Source organism: Octodon degus, unplaced genomic scaffold (genome assembly GCF_000260255.1).
Source record: "Octodon degus isolate 3935 unplaced genomic scaffold, OctDeg1.0 scaffold00089, whole genome shotgun sequence".
NCBI lineage: Eukaryota > Metazoa > Chordata > Mammalia > Rodentia > Octodontidae > Octodon > Octodon degus.
In genome coordinates, this window is record NW_004524665.1 from 10,064,365 (window position 1) to 10,085,078 (window position 20,714).

The window sequence follows — 20,714 nt, forward strand, 5'->3', positions numbered from 1 at the left end:
TTCTTCTTCTTCTTCTTCTTCTTCTTCTTCTTCTTCTTCTTCTTCTTCTTCTTCTTCTTCTTCTTCTTCTTCTTCTTCTTCTTCTTCTTCTTCGCCTGAACATGCCTTCAGGGCATTTCTGGTTTGCAGGGAGTATCTGGGTTTGAGCTGGTGCAACTTGAGCCTCACTGCTTTCTTAAGCAGGCACTTAAACAAGTGAGCTAATGGGCAGGCCCCCATAATTTTCCTTCTTGGTTGTATCCTCACTGGATTGGGAATCTGACGAGCTACACTCAGGGTCCTTTGTCACAACTGCTTCACTTCCTTTCTCTCCTGCACCCTTCCTTTTTCTCTTCTTAGTACACTATTACCTTCAAAGGAAGCTGAGCTGACATGAAAAGTGGGCATCTTGCTGCTAAACTAAATCATGGGGGTGTGACCCCACCTCGCTCTGCTGCCCGTCTGGTTATTTCGGTCTTTTCATGGGTGCCTTGATTGGATGGAGGACATTGCTTTCCATCCCTCTCATGCCCATTGAACATCAGTAGTGGGGACTGAATTCTGATAAAGGTCTTCTCTGCCTATGTTAGGGTGATCTTGTTATCCTTTTTCTTATTTTGGTAGTGTGATAAATTTTATTGGCCAGTATTTTGAATATTAACTCAACATTGAGCGCTTGAGACACCTTATCTGTCGTGGGTCAATAACCACTTTATTTAGGTGAAGTGTATAATATTTTGTTAGGAATCTTTCATTTATATTCATGAGAAACATCTGTGTGTTTTTTTCTTGCAGTTTTTGTCAGAATTTGAATCTGATAAACTACACATAGGACGAAGCTTTTCCTTTGTCTTGTAAGCATATTATCCCTTTTCATATTTTCTATCCTCTTTTGTGTTCCTGGTTCAGTTCTGAATAGTTTTCAGTTTTATCTTCCAGGTTGTTAGTGTTTTCTTCTCGTTTATGCTACCATTAAGCCTATATATTAATTTATTATTTTAATTTATTAATTTGGGTTAATGCATTTTTACTTTTTAATTTATTTTTTATGTATTTAGTATGGAGTCTACAGGGTCTCACTACACAGATCAGATTAGCAGTGATCCTCCTGTTTTCAGCCTCCCAAGTGCTGGGATTGCAAGCGCGCACCACGATGCCCAGTCTCAATTGTTGTCTCACCACATCCCAGCGACAGGGCCACACAGCACTCTGGGCACCAAACCCCAGTCCCCATAGGCAGGTGCTTTAATCCGCTGAGCCCAGTGTATTTTTAAATTTTACTATTCATGTTTAGTACTCAGTTCTGTTGTTAAAGTCTATGTTTTCCCATCCATCATCTTGCACATATTTACCAGCTATATGAAATTCCATCTGATAACTTTAATATTTTGAAGTCCTTTGGGGCTAAGTATCTCTATTTTGTCTTTACCTGTGGCTTTCAGGGTTTTATTTTTGTTTTATGTCATGTGGTCTTGTCTTTTAGCTTTCCCAGTCGTATTAAATGACCAACATCATGTATGAGAAATTATAGGAATAACTTGAGAATAGTGATAATGATGCTCTTTCCAAGAAGATTTGTATTGCTTCCAATAGGCAGGGGAGGAAGGAAGGGAGTGTCACAACCTGACCAGGAGCTGAGCTGGCTCGCCTGAGCTTCGGCCTGTAGGGGGGTAGTCCATTTCATGTGACTTTTCTGTGAATAAAGCCTGAAGCTCTGGGTGTACCTGATGACCGTGAGCTCCTTGGCATCTCGCCTCTCAGCCCGAGCTCTAAGTCAGCAAATGTCTGAGGAGACAGGATGCCAAGTGGTGGCCTCATTCTTCTGTTACCTCCTTGGTGTCATTGGCCCCAGCTGCCTCTGTAGCTCCTAAGGCTGCCTGTGTATTTTGGGGGTACATTTTGTCTAGGTCCTCATGATGTCCTTGGCAGAAAGTCTGAAAAACTAGTTCTCTGTTACCTTCCACTGCCACTTCTGTGCCATGTGTCCTGTCCTCTGGATGCTTGTGGTCCAGTGAAGGTTGCCACTGAGGTTAGCAGTGGAAATGCCCAGTTCAGTAGCATCTCTGCCACAGGGTGAGGACTAGACATCCCCTCTATTGTGAGGCACAATGCACCTTCGCCTATGGCCCACCTTCTCCCGTGTGGGCCTTCTCCTTTTCCCTCAGGAGGCCCCTCTCTCCTCCACTCACTCTTTTCTGCCACACTGTCGCTTTCTTCAACCTCTAGCTCACAGGCAAGAAGCAGGCCCTGGAGGAGCAGCTGGCACAGAGTCTACAGGACCAGGAGACCCAGGTGGATGCTCTACAGCGAGCCCTGAAGGCGAAGGATGCTTTGTCTGAGGAGCGGACCCGGTTGCTGACCAAACTGGAGGCCCTGGAAAGGCAGGGCCAGCTCACGGCAGAGGAGGCAGCTGATCTCAGGTGCTGCTGTGGGCCTGCCAACCAGGGCATGTCCGTCATGGAATGCCCACAGTGGGTCCAGGCACCATGTAGGGCAGGGTGAGCGTGTCTCCTGTCTGTGTGTGAGGGGTGCGTTGTGAATGAGAGGGACCCTGAGGTCATCTTCCTGAGCACAGAGCAAGTGGCAGAAACCCAGGTCAGCCTGGCAGGAAGAAGATGTGGGATGAATCTGGCTTCAAATAAGGCTGGATCCAGGTGGACAAGGCATTCAGAATCCTGTGTCTTCTTGCATCTGCTCTGCACTAATTCCTAGCTAAGCTCACACAGCAAGCGGGCAAAATTGCCAACAACTACCCCAAACCCAGGAACCTTTCCCCAAAGAAGGCCCCTAAGTGCCTCCATCGTCACCTTGGCCCACCAAGCATCCCTGAAGCCATCCTGGGAGCCAGATTCTCTGATCACCACCCTCTAGGAGTCTACTTTGGAAAGAGAGCCCCTGCTCCCAGGCCCGGAGGCGGTGGCCTCAGGGCACTGCTCCATGCAAGCTCCCTCGATGGAATGCTGGCCCCTCTTTAGCCAGCACAAATGGCCACGCTACACACACACACACACACACACACACACACACACACACACACTGGTCACCTCACCCTTCCCAGGCACCTGCAGCAGCTGGACCTCCACCTGAGGACTCAGAAGCGGGGAAGATGCTCCTGGAAGGACCTCAGTGGAGAGAGACCAAAGGCACCCTCAGACTCCCAGCCTGAGTGGCAGGGGCCGCTGTGAGACAGGTGGCGCCTAGATGGAGGCAGTTTCCAGGCTCTCCTGCTTGCTCAGCTGGAAGAGGGTCCTGGCGAGGGAATGTGGAGCATGTGGGAGCTGGCAAGGAGTGGGGACTAGAGTGGGGACAAGGTGCCATTTGGCAATGAGACTGATCTCAGGGCTTCTGACCTGGATCCAGAGGACCCCTTTCTGCAAATGTCAGAAAGGAAGGAGCCTTCTGGAAGGTTGATATGCTGCCCCTGCAGAAGTGGCAGAGCATGCCAGGATGCACCGGAGGCTGAGCTGGTCTTCTTGGGCTGAGCCTGTGCCCCGGAGCCTTCCTGCAGTGGCTAGGATTGTCCCTTTGTTCTGGGTGCTGTAGCTGTGTTTGACAGCTGCTGTGTTCTCATGTGGCTTAGACATATTTGGTAGCAAATGCCCCACCCTGGCAGAGCAGAAGTAGCCTTGGTTGCTCACTGTGGGTCATGGGCTGGGCAGGTGCCAGTGAAGCAGGGCCAGGGAGTCAGGCCCTTTCTCTACCCTCTCAGAAGTGGGTCTTGTGTGAGTAGGTGTGTGGTGTCCCACTCAGGCCTATGTGGAGTTCTTCTCCGGCAGGGTTTTTGGGGGGTCTCCCTCTGTGTCAAAAGAACAGAGGAACTGCATGGTGCTCCTGAGACAAGACTCACACCCCGCTCAGCCCAAGTGAGCAGCAGGGGGTCAGTGTTGGCACATGTGTGCTTCTAAGAAACCAGCACCTGGAGTGCCCCAGGCCCCACAGCCAGCATCAGGGTGGTCCCTGCACTCAGAGTTTGCTGATCCAACGTGGGACTGGCACCAACTGTGGCTTGACCCTCTCGACAGGCAAACTTGCGTTTGTAGCCAGCTGTGTTTTCTTTGCAAACAGCAGTCATTTTCCTCTTTCCTGTAGGGTTGGCTAACGTTCTCCCACTGATTGGTAGGGGGTCTCTGTGTGTGACGAGTGTCAGTGCTCTGTGTATGTGTTTGTGCTTCACATCTGCTTGTGGCCTTCGAAGCTGGTTTATGGGATCTTTTCTGCAGGAGGAACACTCCTCTCCCTCTACGTGGGTCCAGATCAGTCAGTCAGTCACCTCTTCATTTTTGTCTGTGTCTTCGTGTCTTGCTGGAGGAGATCATGATATGCCTTCCTGTTTTCTCAACCGTGTTTATAGTTCTGTGTATCTGACACTTGTTGTTTTGTTTTTGAATTTAGTCTCTATTCATCTAAAACATATTTGTGCACAGGGTTCAACTCATTCTTGGAGCTTCTGCATGAATGAGGGGCCCTGTGGTTCTCTGATCCTTGCACCCGGCCTGGCTCATGCTGCTCTGTGTCATAGGAGCATGTGGGTGTCATCCCTGCCTATCGTTCTCTGCAGGGCCCAGAGAGACTCCCTGGAGAGTGGCCTCTTTGAAGCCCAACAACTGGTGGCACAGCTGAGGGCTGAGCAGAAGCAGCTGGACGAGGCAGCCCAGAACACCCACTTGGCCCACCAGGCCCTACAAGGTGCTCCTCCCTGCCCTTCTGCCCACCATGGAGTCTACCCTGTGCTCGTCCCCCAGAGGTGCTGCTTTCCCCCAGGCTCCAAAGGACACAAACTCAGGCCTGGGGCTTGTACACCCCAATCTGCACCATGCTGACCCAGGCTCAGCACTGGGCGGTGGCCACAGAGCCGGTGCCATAATCTCCTGCACCCCACCTGCACCCACTCCTACTCCCCCGGCCCCTGCCACATGCAGCCACAGTAGATTTAGCAGCAGCCTCTCCACAGAGAGGTGGCCCTGTGGCCAGCCCTGACTTGCCCATCACTTCCCAGTGGAGGTGGAACAGCTGAAAAGTGACTGGGAGGCACAGGAAACAAGGCTGTGGTGGGACGTCAGGCGGCTGCAGCGGCAGGTGGCTCAGCAGGAGCGGGACATGCAGCAGGCCTTGGAGAGCCAGGCGATGACCCACCAGGAGGACCTAGCTCAGCTCCAGAGGGAGAAGGTTGCCTGCCCTGGGCCCACCTGGTTCTTCTGGGAGGGTGTGTCCTCCCTGGGGGAGGGCCCTGGAGACTGGGGACGGAGCCAGGCAATCATTCTTTGGAGTTCAGGTGGATGGCATGGGGCCTCCTGAGTCCTTACAGGTGGGGTAGGGGTAGGTTGTCCTTCCTGGAGTTGGGCCTGGAGTCTCCACTCTGGTGACAGGGTCTGTCCCCATCTGTGTTGTCCTGTTGGTCCCAGACCCCAGCAATTCCTGTTTGACTGTACTTACCCCCCATCCTGTCATTGGCATGCAGCTGAGGGTTAGGAGCGATTGAAGACCTGGGAGATAAATGTATGAAGGCAAATGCTGAGACGCAAGGAGGACTTTCCTAGTCACTGCCTGGGGACCCTGCAAGCAGATGGGGAGGCAGTCAGCTTGACAGTCTAGCCCTAGTATCCCACACGCCCCCTTTCACTCAGGACCACAGGTGCCTGCTGGTCTCACAGCCTGTCCTTTGTCATGGCCAGGAGACCCTCAGTCTGAGCCTGGCAGAGGAGCAGGAGATGGCTGCACATCAGCGGGAACAGGAGAAGGAGCTAGTGGCAAAATGCACAGCCGAGAGGGAGGTTCTGGAGGAGGAAATTCAGAGCCTGAAGCAGGAGCGGGATGAGTGCCTCCGCCAGCTGGAGCACAAGATGCAGCAGGTGACAGCAGCGTGGGAGGGAAGGGAGCCCATGCCCACCATGCTGGCCTCTAGGACCCTGCCCGAGGGCTGTATGGGGCCTCACACCCTCTCCCCAGGCTGATGTAGCCTTTCCAGGTTACTGCTGAGGCATTTTTGGTCTATGGAAGTTCTGGTAATTAGGGAGCCATCCACCTACTCATCCTTTCATCTGCCCATCTACACATCCACCCTCCATCCATCCATCCATCCATCCACCCACCCACCCACTTACCTAACTACTGATTCATCCATCCTTCCATCTATCCAGAATACATACATACATATACCCAACTGTCTACCCATTTACACATCCATCTACCTACTCACCCAACCAATCATCCATCCACATATCTTCTCACCTGTCCATCCATCTATCCATCTGCCCACTATCTCTCCATCTACCCATCTGTCCATCCACCCACTTATCCATTCGACCACCCATCTGTACCTCTACATACCTACTTAGCCAGCCACTCACTCATCCAACAGCCCTTCCAACCTCCCATCCATGCACACATCCATGCTACCATGTAGACCCACCCAACTATCCATATCCAAACATCTATACATTTGTCCAACTATCCATCCAACCATCTGCCTACACCCACTTACCTATCCAACTACACATCCACATGTCTACCCCTCCATGCATCCATTTATCCATAGGCCCACCCACCACTCAGCCATCTATCCACCTGCCCGCTCTCATATCCATACACACACACACACACACACACACACACACACACACACACACCTATCCATGCACCTACTTACTCATCCATCCACCCATGTGTCTGACTATCCATCCATCTGTGCATCTATCTGATTGTCCAGTTATACAGCCATTTATCAGTGCATCCCTCTGATGTCCTGTCAGCTTCTCTCTTGGCCATCCTTCCGTCCTACAGGTTGAGTCTCCTACACAGCCTGGAAGGCCGCCCCAGTCCAGGTCTCCTTGGCAATGCCACCTAAAGAGCTCATATTGAGTGAATAAGCAGACAACTAAGCACAGTCATGAGTCCTTGCACAGTGTGACATATCAACAGAAATTACAAAATTGTGAGGAGAAGCTGTGGGGGCTGCAGTAGCTGAGGGTTACTCTCAAACTGTTTCTACTTTAGTCCTCATAGAACTCTGAGGCACACACTTATGGAAACCCCATTTCACTGGTGAGAAGACCAAGGTCTGCATGCACCACCTTTGCCGAGGCTGCACCAGGCACCTGCCAGGCACTGAGACTTGGTTTAGACCTGCCTATGTTCCACGACCTGGGGTGGAGGAAGGAGGCTGGGGCCTTTGGGGAACATGTGGGGACAGTGGACTGTCTCCACAGCCCCCGCGCATCAGGCACAGTTGGGGGAGCCCTGGCTTCTGTACCAAGAGAGATAGAAGCTGGACCTGAAGGACAGGAAGGGGTAAGGTCTTGCCAGTGCCCGCTGAGCCAGAGACGTCTGATCTGGAGACCCCTGGAAGAGCCCTGGGGAGCAGCACAGCTAGGAAAGTGGGCCTCACTCAGGGTCAAGCTGAACACCTATCACAGCTGAGACCACACAAACTACCTTCTGTCCACACTCAGAGCACCCAGAGCCACTCAGTGAGGAGAAGGGGGCCCAGAGAGCAGAGGTGGCTGCACAGTGGACAGAAGCTCTACTCTGGTGGCCTCCCTGGGGATGCAGTGTGACGTCAATGCATAATAGCCTGGTGACACAGACAGCCAGTTCTTGGACACTGTCATAGTGCAGTAGGTAGACATTCTTGGGCCTTGCTGGTTCTTCCTGCTCTCCAGTGTCAGGCATCAGTGTGAGAAATAGCAGAGGGGAGAGGAGCAGCAGGCGAAGCCTGCAGCCTCCCCAGCAGGGAGCTGTGCGTCAGCCTCAGGCCGTCCTCAGGAGACGCTTGAGGACAAGCAGCTCTGAGAGCATTGCCCTGACTTCCATGGCTGCAGGCCCAAGTGCGACTGGGGATGCCCTTCCTGTGAGCCCACACTTCTGTCTTTGGTGGAGTTTTGCAGGGGATGTTAAGCAATATTTGCTGCCATGCCCACCATGAGGGCCCCAGAGGGGGAGGCACAGTGCTGGTCTTGAAACCCCCTCACAGGCTGATGAACAGATTTGGGCAGAGCCAGGAGCAGGGGCTGACAACAGAACAAGGGGAGGCCGAGCGAGGCTAAGACAAGCACAGTAGCTTTCAAACCTCCCTCTCTAGTGCAGAGAGCCCCACAGTCCCCTCCCCGGGAACCATCACTGCTGTTGGTGCTATGATGCCCCCCAGAGTTCATGCAGATGTGTAGGCCAAGGGCAGAACTCCCAACATGACGACTCAACTAAGGTGCCAACCAAAAGTTCAGGGTCTCCAGGCCACTGATGACAAGCATGAGGCTTCTGTGATCCCTCAGCTCCACTATCAACATAGGCAACACATCAGGACTGGGCCAAAGAAGAGACAGGTGAGGTGAGCTCTCTGGCATTCACATCGCCTTCCCAGGACATCACTGTGCCCACAGCCAGGGCTCCTGTGCACTCTGGGGACCCAGGTCTTGACTGGGGCCACCCCACAGCATGGTCAGCACACCGAGAAGCCATGTGGCTGGTACGCCTGATCCTGCAGCCAGTATTTCCAGTGCAGTCTCCACCCGAAGTCACCCCACTGACCTGAACCTTGTATGGGCCCGGGCCACCAGTGATGACAGGCTCTCCTCGCTCGGGAAGCTCCAGAGCCGGGAACTTCTGCCAGCACAGAGACCAGACAAATCTATGATGCAGCATCTTGGGAAGACTTCTTGCAGTAGAAACACACCGACCATGCTGTCCTTAGGGAAGGACTACAGCCTGAGAAGCCCATTGGAAACTGAAAATGCTGTAGGTGAGAGGCGCATCTCACACACCTGCGCTGGGAGACCCCTGGAGCAGCTTGGCACACTGCCATGCCTACTGTTCCCAGCCATGATGCGGACAGTGTCCGGCAACGAGGGAGGCTATATGCTTCCCACACAGCCTGGGAAACAGTTAAACGCAGACCTGAAGTACACTTTCCCCTGAAGGCACAGCACTCAAGCAGCGCACACGATCGCGGCCCCAAGGGCTTCGCCGCTGTGCCAAGCTTTGCAGTTCTCCCCCACGTGCTCCCACAGAGAAGGCTGCACACATCTGCTTCTGTGGTCCTCCCATGGCACGCAGCTGGGCTGTGTCCTCGCTGTTACGCATCATAGCTGCGTCCACAGCTGCTCAAGTCATAAAGCCGTGTCCACGGCTGTTACAAGCAGGGTCATGAGCACCAAGGATGGGTTGGAGCCCAGCCCAGCCTGCAGAGGGGCTGCAGTGGGCATTGCTGGCTCCAAATCTGTCCACCCCCGGAACCCCTGCAAGGGCAGTGCTGTGCCTGGGAACTGGGGGTGAGGGCCCCTGTCTGGCTTGATAGTTTCCCCTTCTCCCCCAGGGAGATGGTGTTTTGAGGTCCTGAGGTTGCTGGTGTTCCCTTCCTGTGCACTGTGGGGAGCTATGTCTGGAGGGACTGGGGGTCCTGAGCCTGGGCCTGGACAGAAAGGACAGGACTCTGAGCAGCAGGGTGCCGAGCAGCCTCCAGGGCGTAGGACATGGGACAGGCAAGCGCTTGGGCCCCAACCCCCAGCACCCTGATCAGCCCTGTGGTGTGCAGGCCCTGTGTGTGAAGGACACAGAGAGGAGCCAGCTGCAGGCAGAGCTTTCCAAGGCCACACAGGAGCTGGAGCAGGCGCAGCGGGGGGCCCAGGGCCAGCAGGCCCGCGCAGAGGTGAGCCGCCCTGCCTTGCCCAGCTGTGGCTCCCCCCGGTCTCCTGGGAGAGGGCACCATCCTGAGGGCAGGAGAGTCCAGAGCAGGCTGAGGCCACACTCTAGGCCCTGCCCTGGGAGCTGTTGGAACCGGAGAGGAAGAAACGTGGGCCCAGAACCGCGGGCCTGCTCACCCAGGCACGAGCCCCGGCCTCGCTGCCTCTGCACTTATATCTGAGGCCCTGGGGCTCACCATCTGGGGTCCCTGTCCAGCAAGAAAACGCTGATCCCATGGCAAACCCTCAGCCAGGTGGGCAGCTGCACTGCTTTCCTTGGAGAAAACCACTTAGTCACCCCAACATGGGGAGGGACCGCGTGGGAGTCCAGAGTGCTGGGCAGTGAGAGAGGTGCTGCCTGGAAGAGGGTGCAGAGCTCGGGGTGTCTGGTCCCTCCCAGTGACTTGCTAGCCAATGACCAGGCTCCGCCTGCCCCTGGGTTGTGATGGCTCCCAACCTCAGCCCCCTGTGGCCTGCTTGGGTTTGCACAACTTCTCGCTGGGGACACAAGCCCTGGCCAGGGCTGGCTCTGTCCCCACCCCACACAGGCCGGGAACCAAGAAGGCTTCCCAGGGCCCCAAGAGGGACTCCTCCACGGAGCCAGCGTGGCTTCCCGGGCGCCCTGGACTGGGGCCAGGCTGCCTGACCATGAACTCCCTGGGGACCTCGTTAGGCTTCTTTTGCCACCTCGGCTCAAAAAGTGGAAATTAGAACCCCTGAGAGGGGAAGGTGGGAAATGGGCCAGGGAACCCCAGAAAGTGGCGAGGAAGCCAGCCACCAACAGTGCAGGGGGCCTCCTGGCCTGTGTTGTGTTGTGAGCTAGTCCTGCTAGACCATGCAGACAAAACCACAAACTGCCGTCCACAATGACACATGTCAGTCACTGAAGAGGAGGGGCTGGGAAGCCCCGTAACAACCAGGGCACAGAGGGGTAGTATGGGGTCCCCCATTCCCCCAGGAACACTGTGCAGCTCTAGAGGAGACCTGGGCCCCTCTAGACCCCCCTGTGCTCGCCCAGACCCATAGACACCATGGCCCTCAAGGGCAAGAGCCAGGTCCGGCTGGGGGCCAAGTGTGGGGTGCTGGCAGGAGGCTGGGCCTCATCTTGGCTGTGTCCATGGACAGCCCTTCTGTGGGCCGAAGGAGGCCCATCAGGCAAAGGAGCCCAGCTCTCCAGCGCCCGAGGCCTGTGCCTCCTGGCAAGGACAGCAGGGCCTGGGTGTGGCAGAAGCAGATGTGGGCCCCACTGAGTCCCCGAAGGCCACACCCCATGCAGGGAAGGGTGCAAACAAGACATCAGAACAGTCATAGCCATAGGGACCCACATGTCCTCTGATCTTACCTGCCTATGTGACAGCTCAGGACATAGAGGACCAAGTGGCCTCATCTGCCCAGTGGCCCTGCTTACCTCACCCCACGCTGGTAGGCTAGGCCCTTGGTCAGGGACTAGAGGTACTTTGGCTAGAAGGGGTGCACCTACTCCCATGCTGACCATAGGGATGCTGTGGGACCTAGGGCCTCCTTGGCGCACCATGTACCCATCAGAGTGCTAGGGTCATTGGGGGCAGAGCCATTCATGCGCCTAAGGGGCTCAGAGAAGAAAAGGGCTAGCATTTGGTCCCACAGCTTAGGAGCCCACAGGAGATGTTCTGAGCTGGGACCTGGAGAACAGGAACCCCCACCCCTTCTCAAGGAGCCCCCACCCCATGGTAATGGACCGATGGGCCCCTCTTAACCCAGGCCACCATCAGCACCCTGACTGAGGAGCTGAGGACCCTGCAGGCCCAGTTTGAAGGTGCCATCTCTGCCCATCAGCGAGAAGCCACAGCTCTGAGAGAGAGCCTCCAGGAAACGGAGGCCCAGAGGAGCAACCTGCAGAGAGAGGTAGGGGTGGGGCAGGGCTGGGGTGCTAGGGCACGGAGCTGAGGAGAGGATGCTGGGGGGGACAGGGCCAGGTGAGGAGGAGGTAGGTTGTGGCCACATCCCCAAGTAGCACCAGAGCTGGCCCACTGCCACCTGGCTCCAGCCGTGGGCAGCAGAGGGATAGAGAGGTCTCATTTCCAGGCCTTAAGGGTACATTCAAGGGGAAGTGGGCTGTGTGGGCTGTGGGTGTCAGCACAGAGGGCACTTGGGCTGTTGGTGGGACACCAGGGCCCAGCTGCCCAGGGGCCAGCTCAGAGAGGGCTCGCTGGCTGACCTTTCCCCACACAGTCAAGGCACCAGGAACGGGAGACACTCACAGCCAGCAGTGCCTGCGGCTTCTCCCAGGCCTGCAAGAGAAGCCTCACCCTTGGATAGGGAGACTTGGTGTACCCCACAAGTGTCATCAGTGCTGGGTAGGATGCCGAGCAGGGTGAGGCTGGGGACCTGGCCAGAGCGGATGGAAGAAAGATGGAATGAATGGAGTTTTGGGGCAGTCACAGGCCTGGCGGAACCCTGGTGCTGACCCAAGGCCTGGGAACCCTGTGGCCATGATGGGAAGAGTCATGGGCAGGGTGGTGGGGCCCGCGAGGCCAGCTGTCCCTGTGCATGCTGTGGGCAGAAGGTGTTTCTGAGAGGCTCAGCAGGACAGAAGCACCTGTGGGAGGCTGGGGCAGGAGGGTACAAGGATTGGGGCTGCAGGAGGGGTCGCTGGGCCCCACGGGGATAAAGTGGGCTGTGTGCCAAGGCCTGATGCACAGGCTGAATGGGGTGCAGCCCCCAGGCACAGCCCATGGCCTCACAGAGTAGGAAAGGAAGCAAGCGTGATTTAACATGACGGCTGTTTACCTTGGCCCCAGAGAGAAAGGGCTCCTTCCAGCAGATTTCAAAGGCAGGCCTGCTGTGGCCACATGGGGGAGAAAGTGAGATTTCAAAACTGGGGGGCAGCAGCGGGGGCAGAGGCATGGGTCTCACGACAGGGCCAGAGCTCCACAGAGGTGGCCCCAGATGGACAGTGGGGCCCCCAGAAAGGGTGGGGTGACAGGAGGCTGAAGAGGAGAGGGACTCTAGACACAAAGTGCAAAGAGAAGCAGGCAAAAGAGCACTGCAGAGGTGCCAGGGCTGGTCCCATACTGCCTTGGAGACCTCAACATTTTTTCAATAATCTTTAGACTGGAGGAGCTTCCAGGCTCTTGCAGCCCTGCCTGAAGGGCACATGCATGTGCATGCATGTCCACACAAACCCGTCATGGGCCCATTCACACGTGTGCATGCTCATGGCCCCCAGTGCACATGCACACGCACAGTCATAGTTGCACACTGGCCACCTCACATGCACACCGTGAATTCACATGTACAGACATGGATGGGACCATGAAACATACATGCATAAAGATAAACAGCAGATATGCCCGTGCACACATAAGCATGCCCGTCGTGCGTGAGAGAGCACATACGACACATATGCACATGCTTGTTCTTGCTCATGTGCACACAGGCTGGCCCAGCAGCCCACCCTGCCTCCTTTGCTGCCCTCCCCCCATGGAGCACTGGAGCTGCCTCCCTGCAGGAGATTTCAAAAGAGGCTGTTTATACAATTTCTAGTAAAGAAATAATTATTATAATCACATTAAGCGATCTGGCTGTAAAATTCCTGTAAGGGGAAGCACGTTCTCCTGAGGCAGGGGTGGAGCCGTCCAGGCTGGGGGCTCCCGACTGCTTTGCTTGCTTTCATCCCCCGCCCTGGGACATGGAGAGAGCTGCCTCCTTGATGGATTGGCCCTTGCACTGGTCCTTGACCTTCTGGGAGGATTTCTGCTGAGCTCGTGGAAAATGCTCCGCACGGTTGTGGCTCCCACATGTGGGGGGCAGGGGCAGCAGGGAAGGCCTGGGCCCTTCCCAAAAACAGAACAACAATAACAGCAGCCAATTCAGAGCCAGGCCAGCCAGGGGCCTGGACAGCATCCCATGCAAACAGCCAGCAAAGAGGGGTCTGCTTTTGGCAAACAGCAGCCTGACGTCGGCCCTCATGCCCTGTGGGCTCCTGCACCTCCTGGGGGACATGAGAGCCAGGAGCCAGGACGGTGCTGCCCTGCTCCTACCTGAGCCCACCAAGCTGGCCTCCCTGGACCCTCCACATGGGCCCTGTGGAACCCAATGCCTGAAATCCCTGCTGTCCCAGGACAAGGACCAAGAGCGGGTTCAGCCAGGGCCGGGACTGGCAGGGGACAATGACTTGCTGTGATTCCTGCCCTCTTTGGGGCAGTCTTCAAGGGAGCAGAGTAGCTCAGGGCTGAGAGGGGTGGGCCTGCTGGCTGTGTGGGCTCCTGGGCACACCTGCCCACTGTGGGCCTCCTGCCCTGCTCTGCAATGTCTTTGTTTTGCAGGCCTCAGGGAGGCCTCCTGGGACAGGGGCAGTGTCCTTGTGCCAAGGTGGCCTGCACTAGGGGACCCAGTGTATAAAGGTGCCTAACTACATCCCATAAATGAGAACAAGAGCCAGGTATTGTGGCCTATGCCTGGAGTCCCAGGCTGAGGCAAGAGAACCACTGGGAGTTCAAGTCCAACCTGGGCTAGATAGTGAGACACTGTCTCAAAAACAAACAAAAGTAAATATGATGGAGATGGGAAGAAAGAGGCCAGGGGCAGTCAGCCCACAGTGTGCAGAGCCAGTGAATAACCTGCAGAGACAGGTGGTAGCTACAGGGGAGACACAAGTGCCAGGGCAGCACGCAGGAGAGTCATCGGGCAGTGGCAGCTGGACGCAGGTGGAGAGGGCCGATGTGTGCCCCCCTCCCCAGCCCTACTAACCAGTGGCCATGTTCCAGAGCCCCAGGAGACAGGGGCAAGGCTAGGTTGGGGATGAAGGGTGTCTGCCAGCTCTGGCGCCAGCCCTCTGTCACAGCTTCCTGAGCTGTTGCATGGCCTCCATGGCAGCAGGGACAGCCAGGGCTCTGGTACAATGAAGTTGGTGGACAGCTCTCTCCTCCAGGATGGGACATAAGTGCCCTTGAGGCCAGAATGTCAACTACATGCCACCCAGGACTACCCGCACACCCTGCCCAGGCTGCCCCAGCCCCCACTCACCGCCACTCCCCACCCCCAGGCCAAGAGGCTGCAGGCCCAGCTGAGTGGGGCCCAGGAGGTGCTTGCTGGGCTGTATCAGGAGCTGCAGGGCAGTGAGGAGAGCTGCGAGGGGCTGCGCAGGGAGGCCCTGGAAGCCCGCCAGGCACTGGGCGCAGAGGCCCACGAGAAGGACATGCTACAATACTCCAACAGCAAGCTACGGGCTGCTCTCCACAGGGCTGAGAAGGACAAGGCCAGGTATAGCAGCATGGCAGGGGGGTCTCAGAGGCCTCAGGCCAGGTGATGGAGGCACTGGATGCGAGAGCTTTGGGAAGCTGGCATGGACAGACGTGGGTAAATGTGCCCATGTATGCCATCCTGTCCAGGGTGCTGGGGTCTCAGCAGATCATTCCTGCCCCAAGGAGCTCTTGTCAGCAGCCTGATGGCCAAAAGGGGCCCACAGGAGGCAGGGACAGGCTGGGAGCTGGGGCCTGGCCAGGGCTCCAGGAAGGCCTTGTGGGCGGATGCTGGGAACCAGGTCCAGCCCCTCCTGGTTCCACTGGGAAGGCCCAACCTGCCCAGCAGCTGTGAATGTCTTGGGCAAGTGTGGCCTGGAGCCCTGCAGCCTGTGGCACCTGCTCAGTTTAAAGCGGGCCAAGGAGGAGCAGGAGCGGAAGCTGCAGGCACTGGACAAGGTACGGGTGGCAGCCCAGAAGGAGGCCAGCGAGCTCCGGGCCAGGCTTCAGGCATGGGCACAGGCACAGGGGGAGGTCCATCGGGACCTGCAGGAGCACCGAAGCCAGGTGAGGCTGGGAGGGTCCCCAGGCCAACAGTGACCCATGAGGCATGCTGGGGTGGTGGTGGGGTGTTCTGCCCTTAGCATGGCTGCGCCCATGAGCTCAAGTGACACAGCACCTCAGGCCTAGGTCTGTGCCCCACCCAGCCCTCCTGCCCCAGAGAGGGACACCAGATGTGTGGGCAGAGAGGGTAAGGTTGATCCCAGGATCCCAGCCCAGGCCCAACCCAGCCCGGGTCATAAGTGTGAGCGAGGAGCAAGGAGGACCCAGGTCGGCAGCTCCTGCCATAGCCCCACACTCCAGGTGAGGACACTAGAGGCTGAGAGCCAAAGGCAGAGCAGGGAGGTGCGTACACTGCAGACCCAGTGCTCATGGGAGACCCAGCGGTGGCAGCAGAGCCAACAGGAGGTGCTGCAGCTGCAGAGGCAGGTGGCAGAGACTGAGGCTGCCCACCAGAGTGCCCAAAAAGAGGTAGGGGCACTGACTGGCTACCTCAGAAGGAGGTAGGGGTCCTCAGCTCCTCCAGGAGGCAGGTGGTTGATACCTGCAGAGAGCCTAGGGCTTTCACTTTCAATCTCACGGATACCTGTGGGTCTGTCCACACCTGCATGACACAGTGACCATATGTGGCAGGCTCGGACCTGCAACAGCTCTAAGCCCTGTTGTAGAAAAGGGCAAGTCCTGCTTTAAGCAGTTCTCCATCCAACATGGGTGGAGGTGCCCTCACCAACCCTGAGCCACACGTACAGAGCCCTAAGGCACATGCCCACCACTCCCACCATGGTCCTCAGTGCTGCCCGGCTCCTGAGGCTTGAGGACCCTGCTGCATCTGTGCTGGGAGGCAGATGTGGAGGTTCTTCCAGCTGTAAACTATGGGGTGGGGGTGGATTTTCCAAGGGCAGAGGGGCCTGGGCTCTGGGCTTTTCCATCTCACCAGATGTCCAGATCCTGTGTCCTTCTCATAGGTCCTGGGACTACAGCGGAAGCTGGCAGAGGCTGAAGCCACAGGCAAGGCCCAGGCAGAGCAGCTAGAGGGACTGCTGTCTGAGAGCCAAGAGGCCAGGCACACTCTGTGGGCCAAGCTCCGCAGTGTCACAAGGAAGCTGCAGCAGACCAGTGGCCAGGCTGACAGCCTCCAGGGCCGCCTGGACAGTGCCTGCAGCCACTTGTACAGCCTAGAGCGGGAGCTGGCCAGGACCAAGGTCGCCAAGAGGCATGCAGAGGCCCAGCTGAGCCAGCTATGTTCCATGCTGCGCCGTGGCCTGGGGCTCCAGGGTCAGAGCCCAGCAGTTTCTCCACAGCCACCTGGCTTCCCAGAGAGAGGTCAGCTGTGTCTCTGGCCAGGGCTCCCATCACGACCCAGGCCTCACATGCACAGGGAAGGTGGCCCCTCCCCAGAGCCTTCAGAGCCTTCAGCACATGGAGCAAGCAGGAACCCTTGTGCCTGTCACTGCGTCTGTGCCCACATGCCCTCTGCTGTCACTTCCCTTAGGCTTCAACAGCTCTCAGGTCAGCCCAGAGCAGCAGGGAGCCAGCCTCCCTGCTGGGCCACACTTGCCCCTGCAGGGGCCATCATGTGTGCCTGGAGACCATGACCCGGGGGTCATGGATGTGGCTGCTGTGCAGGGCGCCCTGGGGGACTTCGTGCAGAAGCTGCGGGACACCCAGCAGGAGCGGGTGAGGCCAGCTGGGATTCTCCCCACCCAAGTTGGCTCATACCCTGGGTGTGGGGCATGGGGAGAGAGCAACCCTCACTCAGACCTGGGTCCCTCTGTCTGTCCATCCCCAAGCCTGCTGAAACTCTGGTGGGCCCTGTGAGACAGTATCCAAATTGCCTCTGTCCACAGTGACAAATGCCAGCAACCCCCACCATCCCTCCAACTGAATGCCCCACACAGCAGTCAGCTATCCTGGCCCAGGCAGCCAGCCATGCCTGGACTCTGTGTCCCATGCCATCACCCAAAACCAGGACACCAGCTCTTCCCTGAGGCTGGGACACGACCAGGTCACTCACAGAGGCTGCACCAGGGACACAGTCCGAGCAGCTGTTCCCTTGGGCTCCAGGTGTGCCCTCCCATGGGCACAGCAACAGTGGGCTTGGGCAAAAGGGCAGTCCTGGGCTCTGCTTGCTGCTCCCCTGTACCCCCCAGCCATCAACTCATGGTGTTGGCTGGGGCCTCCTCCTACCCCAACCTGCTGGCTGTGCCCCGCTGCCCCCAGCCTGTGCAGGCCCGGGAGTTGGTTCAGCCACTGCCATGGTCAGCTCCTCGCAGCCCCAGAGCTACCTTGGCCCCTCAACCCTGACCCAAATCCTTCCACCAGGATGACTGCTGTGGCCAGGTGGCCAGCCTCAGTGCCCAGCTGAGTGTGGCAGAACTTGAGCGTGCCCAGGCCCAGGGCCATGTGTGGCAGCTGCAGAAGGTGCTGGCAGAGACTGAGGAAGGTGACTCCTCATCCCGTGAGGAGCACCAGCCCTGCTCCTGCCTCCCACAAGTGTGGGGTCTGGGAATGACTCTGGGGTGGGTGGGAACAGCACCCTGACCCATTTCAGGGCTGCTAGGCACCCCCACTCCTAGCACTGCCCAGTGTCAGCCTTTACCCCAACCATGCCCACCCCTTGGCACCAGCCTGCCATGGTTGCCCCCATTTGGGACCCCACCTTTGCCACCTCCCCAGAGAGAGCCCTGCCTGCTGTTCCTCACTGAAAGGGTTGGCATCAGTCAAGACTCAGGAGAAGGAAGGATGGCTGAGAGAGGGCAGGAGGCTGGAGGCAGATGGCAGGGCCTTGCCAACTGCAACTCTAGGGCTGTGGAGACTCAGCCACTGCCTGTGACTCCTGCTCTGCCCTCCTCCCAGGCCAGCACCGGGCAGAAAGTGCACTGGACAGTGCCCAGTCAGCACATGTCCTGCAGAAGGAGGCACTGCTGAGACTAGACATGGAGCACCTGGCCAGCACACGGGCGACAGCCCAGGACAGGCGGTGGCTGCAGGTAGGAACCTGGAGGGGCATAGGTGGGGGAAACAGATGGGGTAAGACTCCGTGGGCAAGGGGCTTCCTGGCTGGCACATGTGCAGGATGGAGGCTGTTGGGGCAGGAGGCCATCCCTGCTGGCTGGCTGTGTAGTGACCCGAGCCCCAACTGCACAGGTTGGAAAAACTTGTCTTGGCCCCCAAGTCACAGTCAAGTGAGAGAAGAAAGAAAAAAAGAAAGAAAGAAAGAAAGAAAGAAAGAAAGAAAGAAAGAAAGAAAGAAAGAAAGAAAGAAAGAAAGAAAGAAAGAAAGAAAGAAAGAAAGAAAAGAAATACACAGAGGGAGAGAGAAGGAAAAAAGGAAGAAAGAAAGGAAGGAAAGAAGGAAGAGAGGGAGAAAAAAATGGAAGGAAAGATGGAGGGAGAAGGGAAGGGGAGGGGAGCAGAGGCAAGAGCAGAGAAGAGGAGTTTTGTGGGTTCTTTTTCTGTCAGTGTCCTTTGCAAAGTGGAAGCCACAGCCCCACTTGTCTGGAACTCAGAAGCGCCATCCAAGTGTTGGTTCGGCGCTGGTTCCTCTGCGGATCCCCTCTCCACTGCAGAACAGCCTTCTCCTCCCCTCTCAGTGCCCTTGGCCCTGGAATTCCCAGCCTTCTGGTCTGGGCCCCAGCCTGTGCCCTGGGCCTGTCTTCTACTTCTCCTCCCACATCTCCCGATCATCTTGGAGAGGACTTGGTCACACTCAGCGGCTCTCACTATCAGCTGCCTCTAATCTTTTTCCACATCCTGGTTGGTACCCAAGTGCTTTTCTCATACTGTCCACTCTGACCCTGAGAACATCAGTTCCCATTTCTGTTAACAATCTGTTCATCAGAGACTCAGATCTGCCTCCTCTGATGGCCACATCTGTGGCACTTCTCCCTAGCTGGTCTCTAAAGCAGGGTGTTCTGACCCTGGCCACAGGTGGGGTGGGAGGAGACAACCCTGCCCCAAGGAAGGATGAACAGGGGCCTTTGTCCTGCAACCAGTGTCTGGGGGCTTCTGGTTCTCAGCCCCAGGGACCCATCAGCCCTGAGGAGTAAAGCTGCCCACCCTCCCAACACAGCTCCCAGGGGTACTGGGGTGCCCTGGGTACCTCCCGCAGGTGCAGGGAGCACTCTAGAGTACATGCTGCCATAGTGAGCCTGGGGGTGCTCTAGAGATCTTTGCTCTGGGTAGAAATCACTTGTGCATTCCATGACGTGTGCTCAGCATCCTGCGCTCTGTGCTTCGTTTTGGAATTCTGGTGAGTACATGTGCCCTCTTAGAAGCCACTTGGCTCCAGCTGCTCCCAGGACCCTCAGAGTGCCTGATGTGCAGCTCCGAGGCAGGTCTCCCAGGCTTGGCAACCTACTGGCCCCTGTGGTGGATGCCTGGGGTTCAGATACAGCTGTGTGGGCGTCTTCCTGAGGCCCCACGTCTGACAGCAAGCCCAGGCCATAGTGCAAGCCCCAGTGCTTGCAGCCAGCTAGGGCTGGGGATGTGGCCACACTGCAGCCAGGCTGGCTGCTGGCAGGGCAAGCCTGGCCCCCCAGGTCCCCATGCCCCCCCCAGGCCCCTCTATTGCCCCCCACACCCAGGGGTGATCCAGAGCAAGCTTGGCCCCCACCCACAACTTCTTTCACTTTCGTGGTCTGCTTGCTTCCCCCATCTCCCATCAGCCAGCGTGCTTGTCAAGAGAAAGTTAATTAAAAACATATTTTTCTAATTAAATGGTAGGCTGTGCTGTTCGAACAGTGCAACTCTTGTTTAGGGCTAGTCCCTCCCTGTTGCCAGGGCAACCCAGGACCCAGCAGAGCAACAGTGCACAGCCAGCACACAGGGACACGCGCCCAGGGCAGCTGGGCGCACACAGCTGGCAGGCTCTGCACAAGGCAGGCCTGGCGCCCACCCAGATTTGCCCCGCATGCCCTCTGCATCCCCAGGAGGCCACCCATGTGACCATGGACTGGCTCCCGGTCACGGCCTCCGAAGCTCAGAGGGGCCCTGTGTCCTGGACTCCTGCCAGCCCCTCCGTGCCCCACATCCCATGTGCCATGTCCAGCCACTCAGGCTCCATCCAGCTGCCAACCTGGCATCCAGGTTCCAGCAGCAAAGTGGTGGTGCGTTTCGAGGCTCAGGTTCACTTACACCCAGGGCCTCTCCTGGGGCCTTGGTTGGGGCTGATTCCTCCTGTTTTGTTGAAAATGTTTGTCTCCTATAATCCTTCCTGCACTGTGGTTTTCAGACTCCTGAGTGCTAAGAATATTTCATGTTGTGAGATGAGTCTGTG

General features: G+C 57.1%; 1 protein-coding gene across 2 annotated transcripts in view; it reads left to right on the forward strand.

Annotated features, from left to right (window-relative positions):
• The window catches only part of Crocc2 (ciliary rootlet coiled-coil, rootletin family member 2), a 48,672-nt gene that overhangs the window by 20,417 nt on the left and 7,541 nt on the right, over window positions 1-20,714 (forward strand). For both annotated transcript variants that reach the window (XM_023722200.1, XM_023722201.1), the window contains exons 16-28: window positions 2,206-2,399; window positions 4,538-4,665; window positions 4,976-5,145; window positions 5,652-5,828; window positions 9,506-9,619; window positions 11,394-11,537; window positions 14,680-14,897; window positions 15,283-15,442; window positions 15,740-15,907; window positions 16,402-16,759; window positions 16,929-17,113; window positions 17,759-17,879; window positions 18,293-18,426. In XM_023722200.1, the coding sequence (XP_023577968.1) occupies window positions 2,206-2,399; window positions 4,538-4,665; window positions 4,976-5,145; window positions 5,652-5,828; window positions 9,506-9,619; window positions 11,394-11,537; window positions 14,680-14,897; window positions 15,283-15,442; window positions 15,740-15,907; window positions 16,402-16,759; window positions 16,929-17,113; window positions 17,759-17,879; window positions 18,293-18,426 (2,271 nt within the window). The remainder of the gene's footprint in view (window positions 1-2,205; window positions 2,400-4,537; window positions 4,666-4,975; window positions 5,146-5,651; window positions 5,829-9,505; window positions 9,620-11,393; window positions 11,538-14,679; window positions 14,898-15,282; window positions 15,443-15,739; window positions 15,908-16,401; window positions 16,760-16,928; window positions 17,114-17,758; window positions 17,880-18,292; window positions 18,427-20,714) is intronic.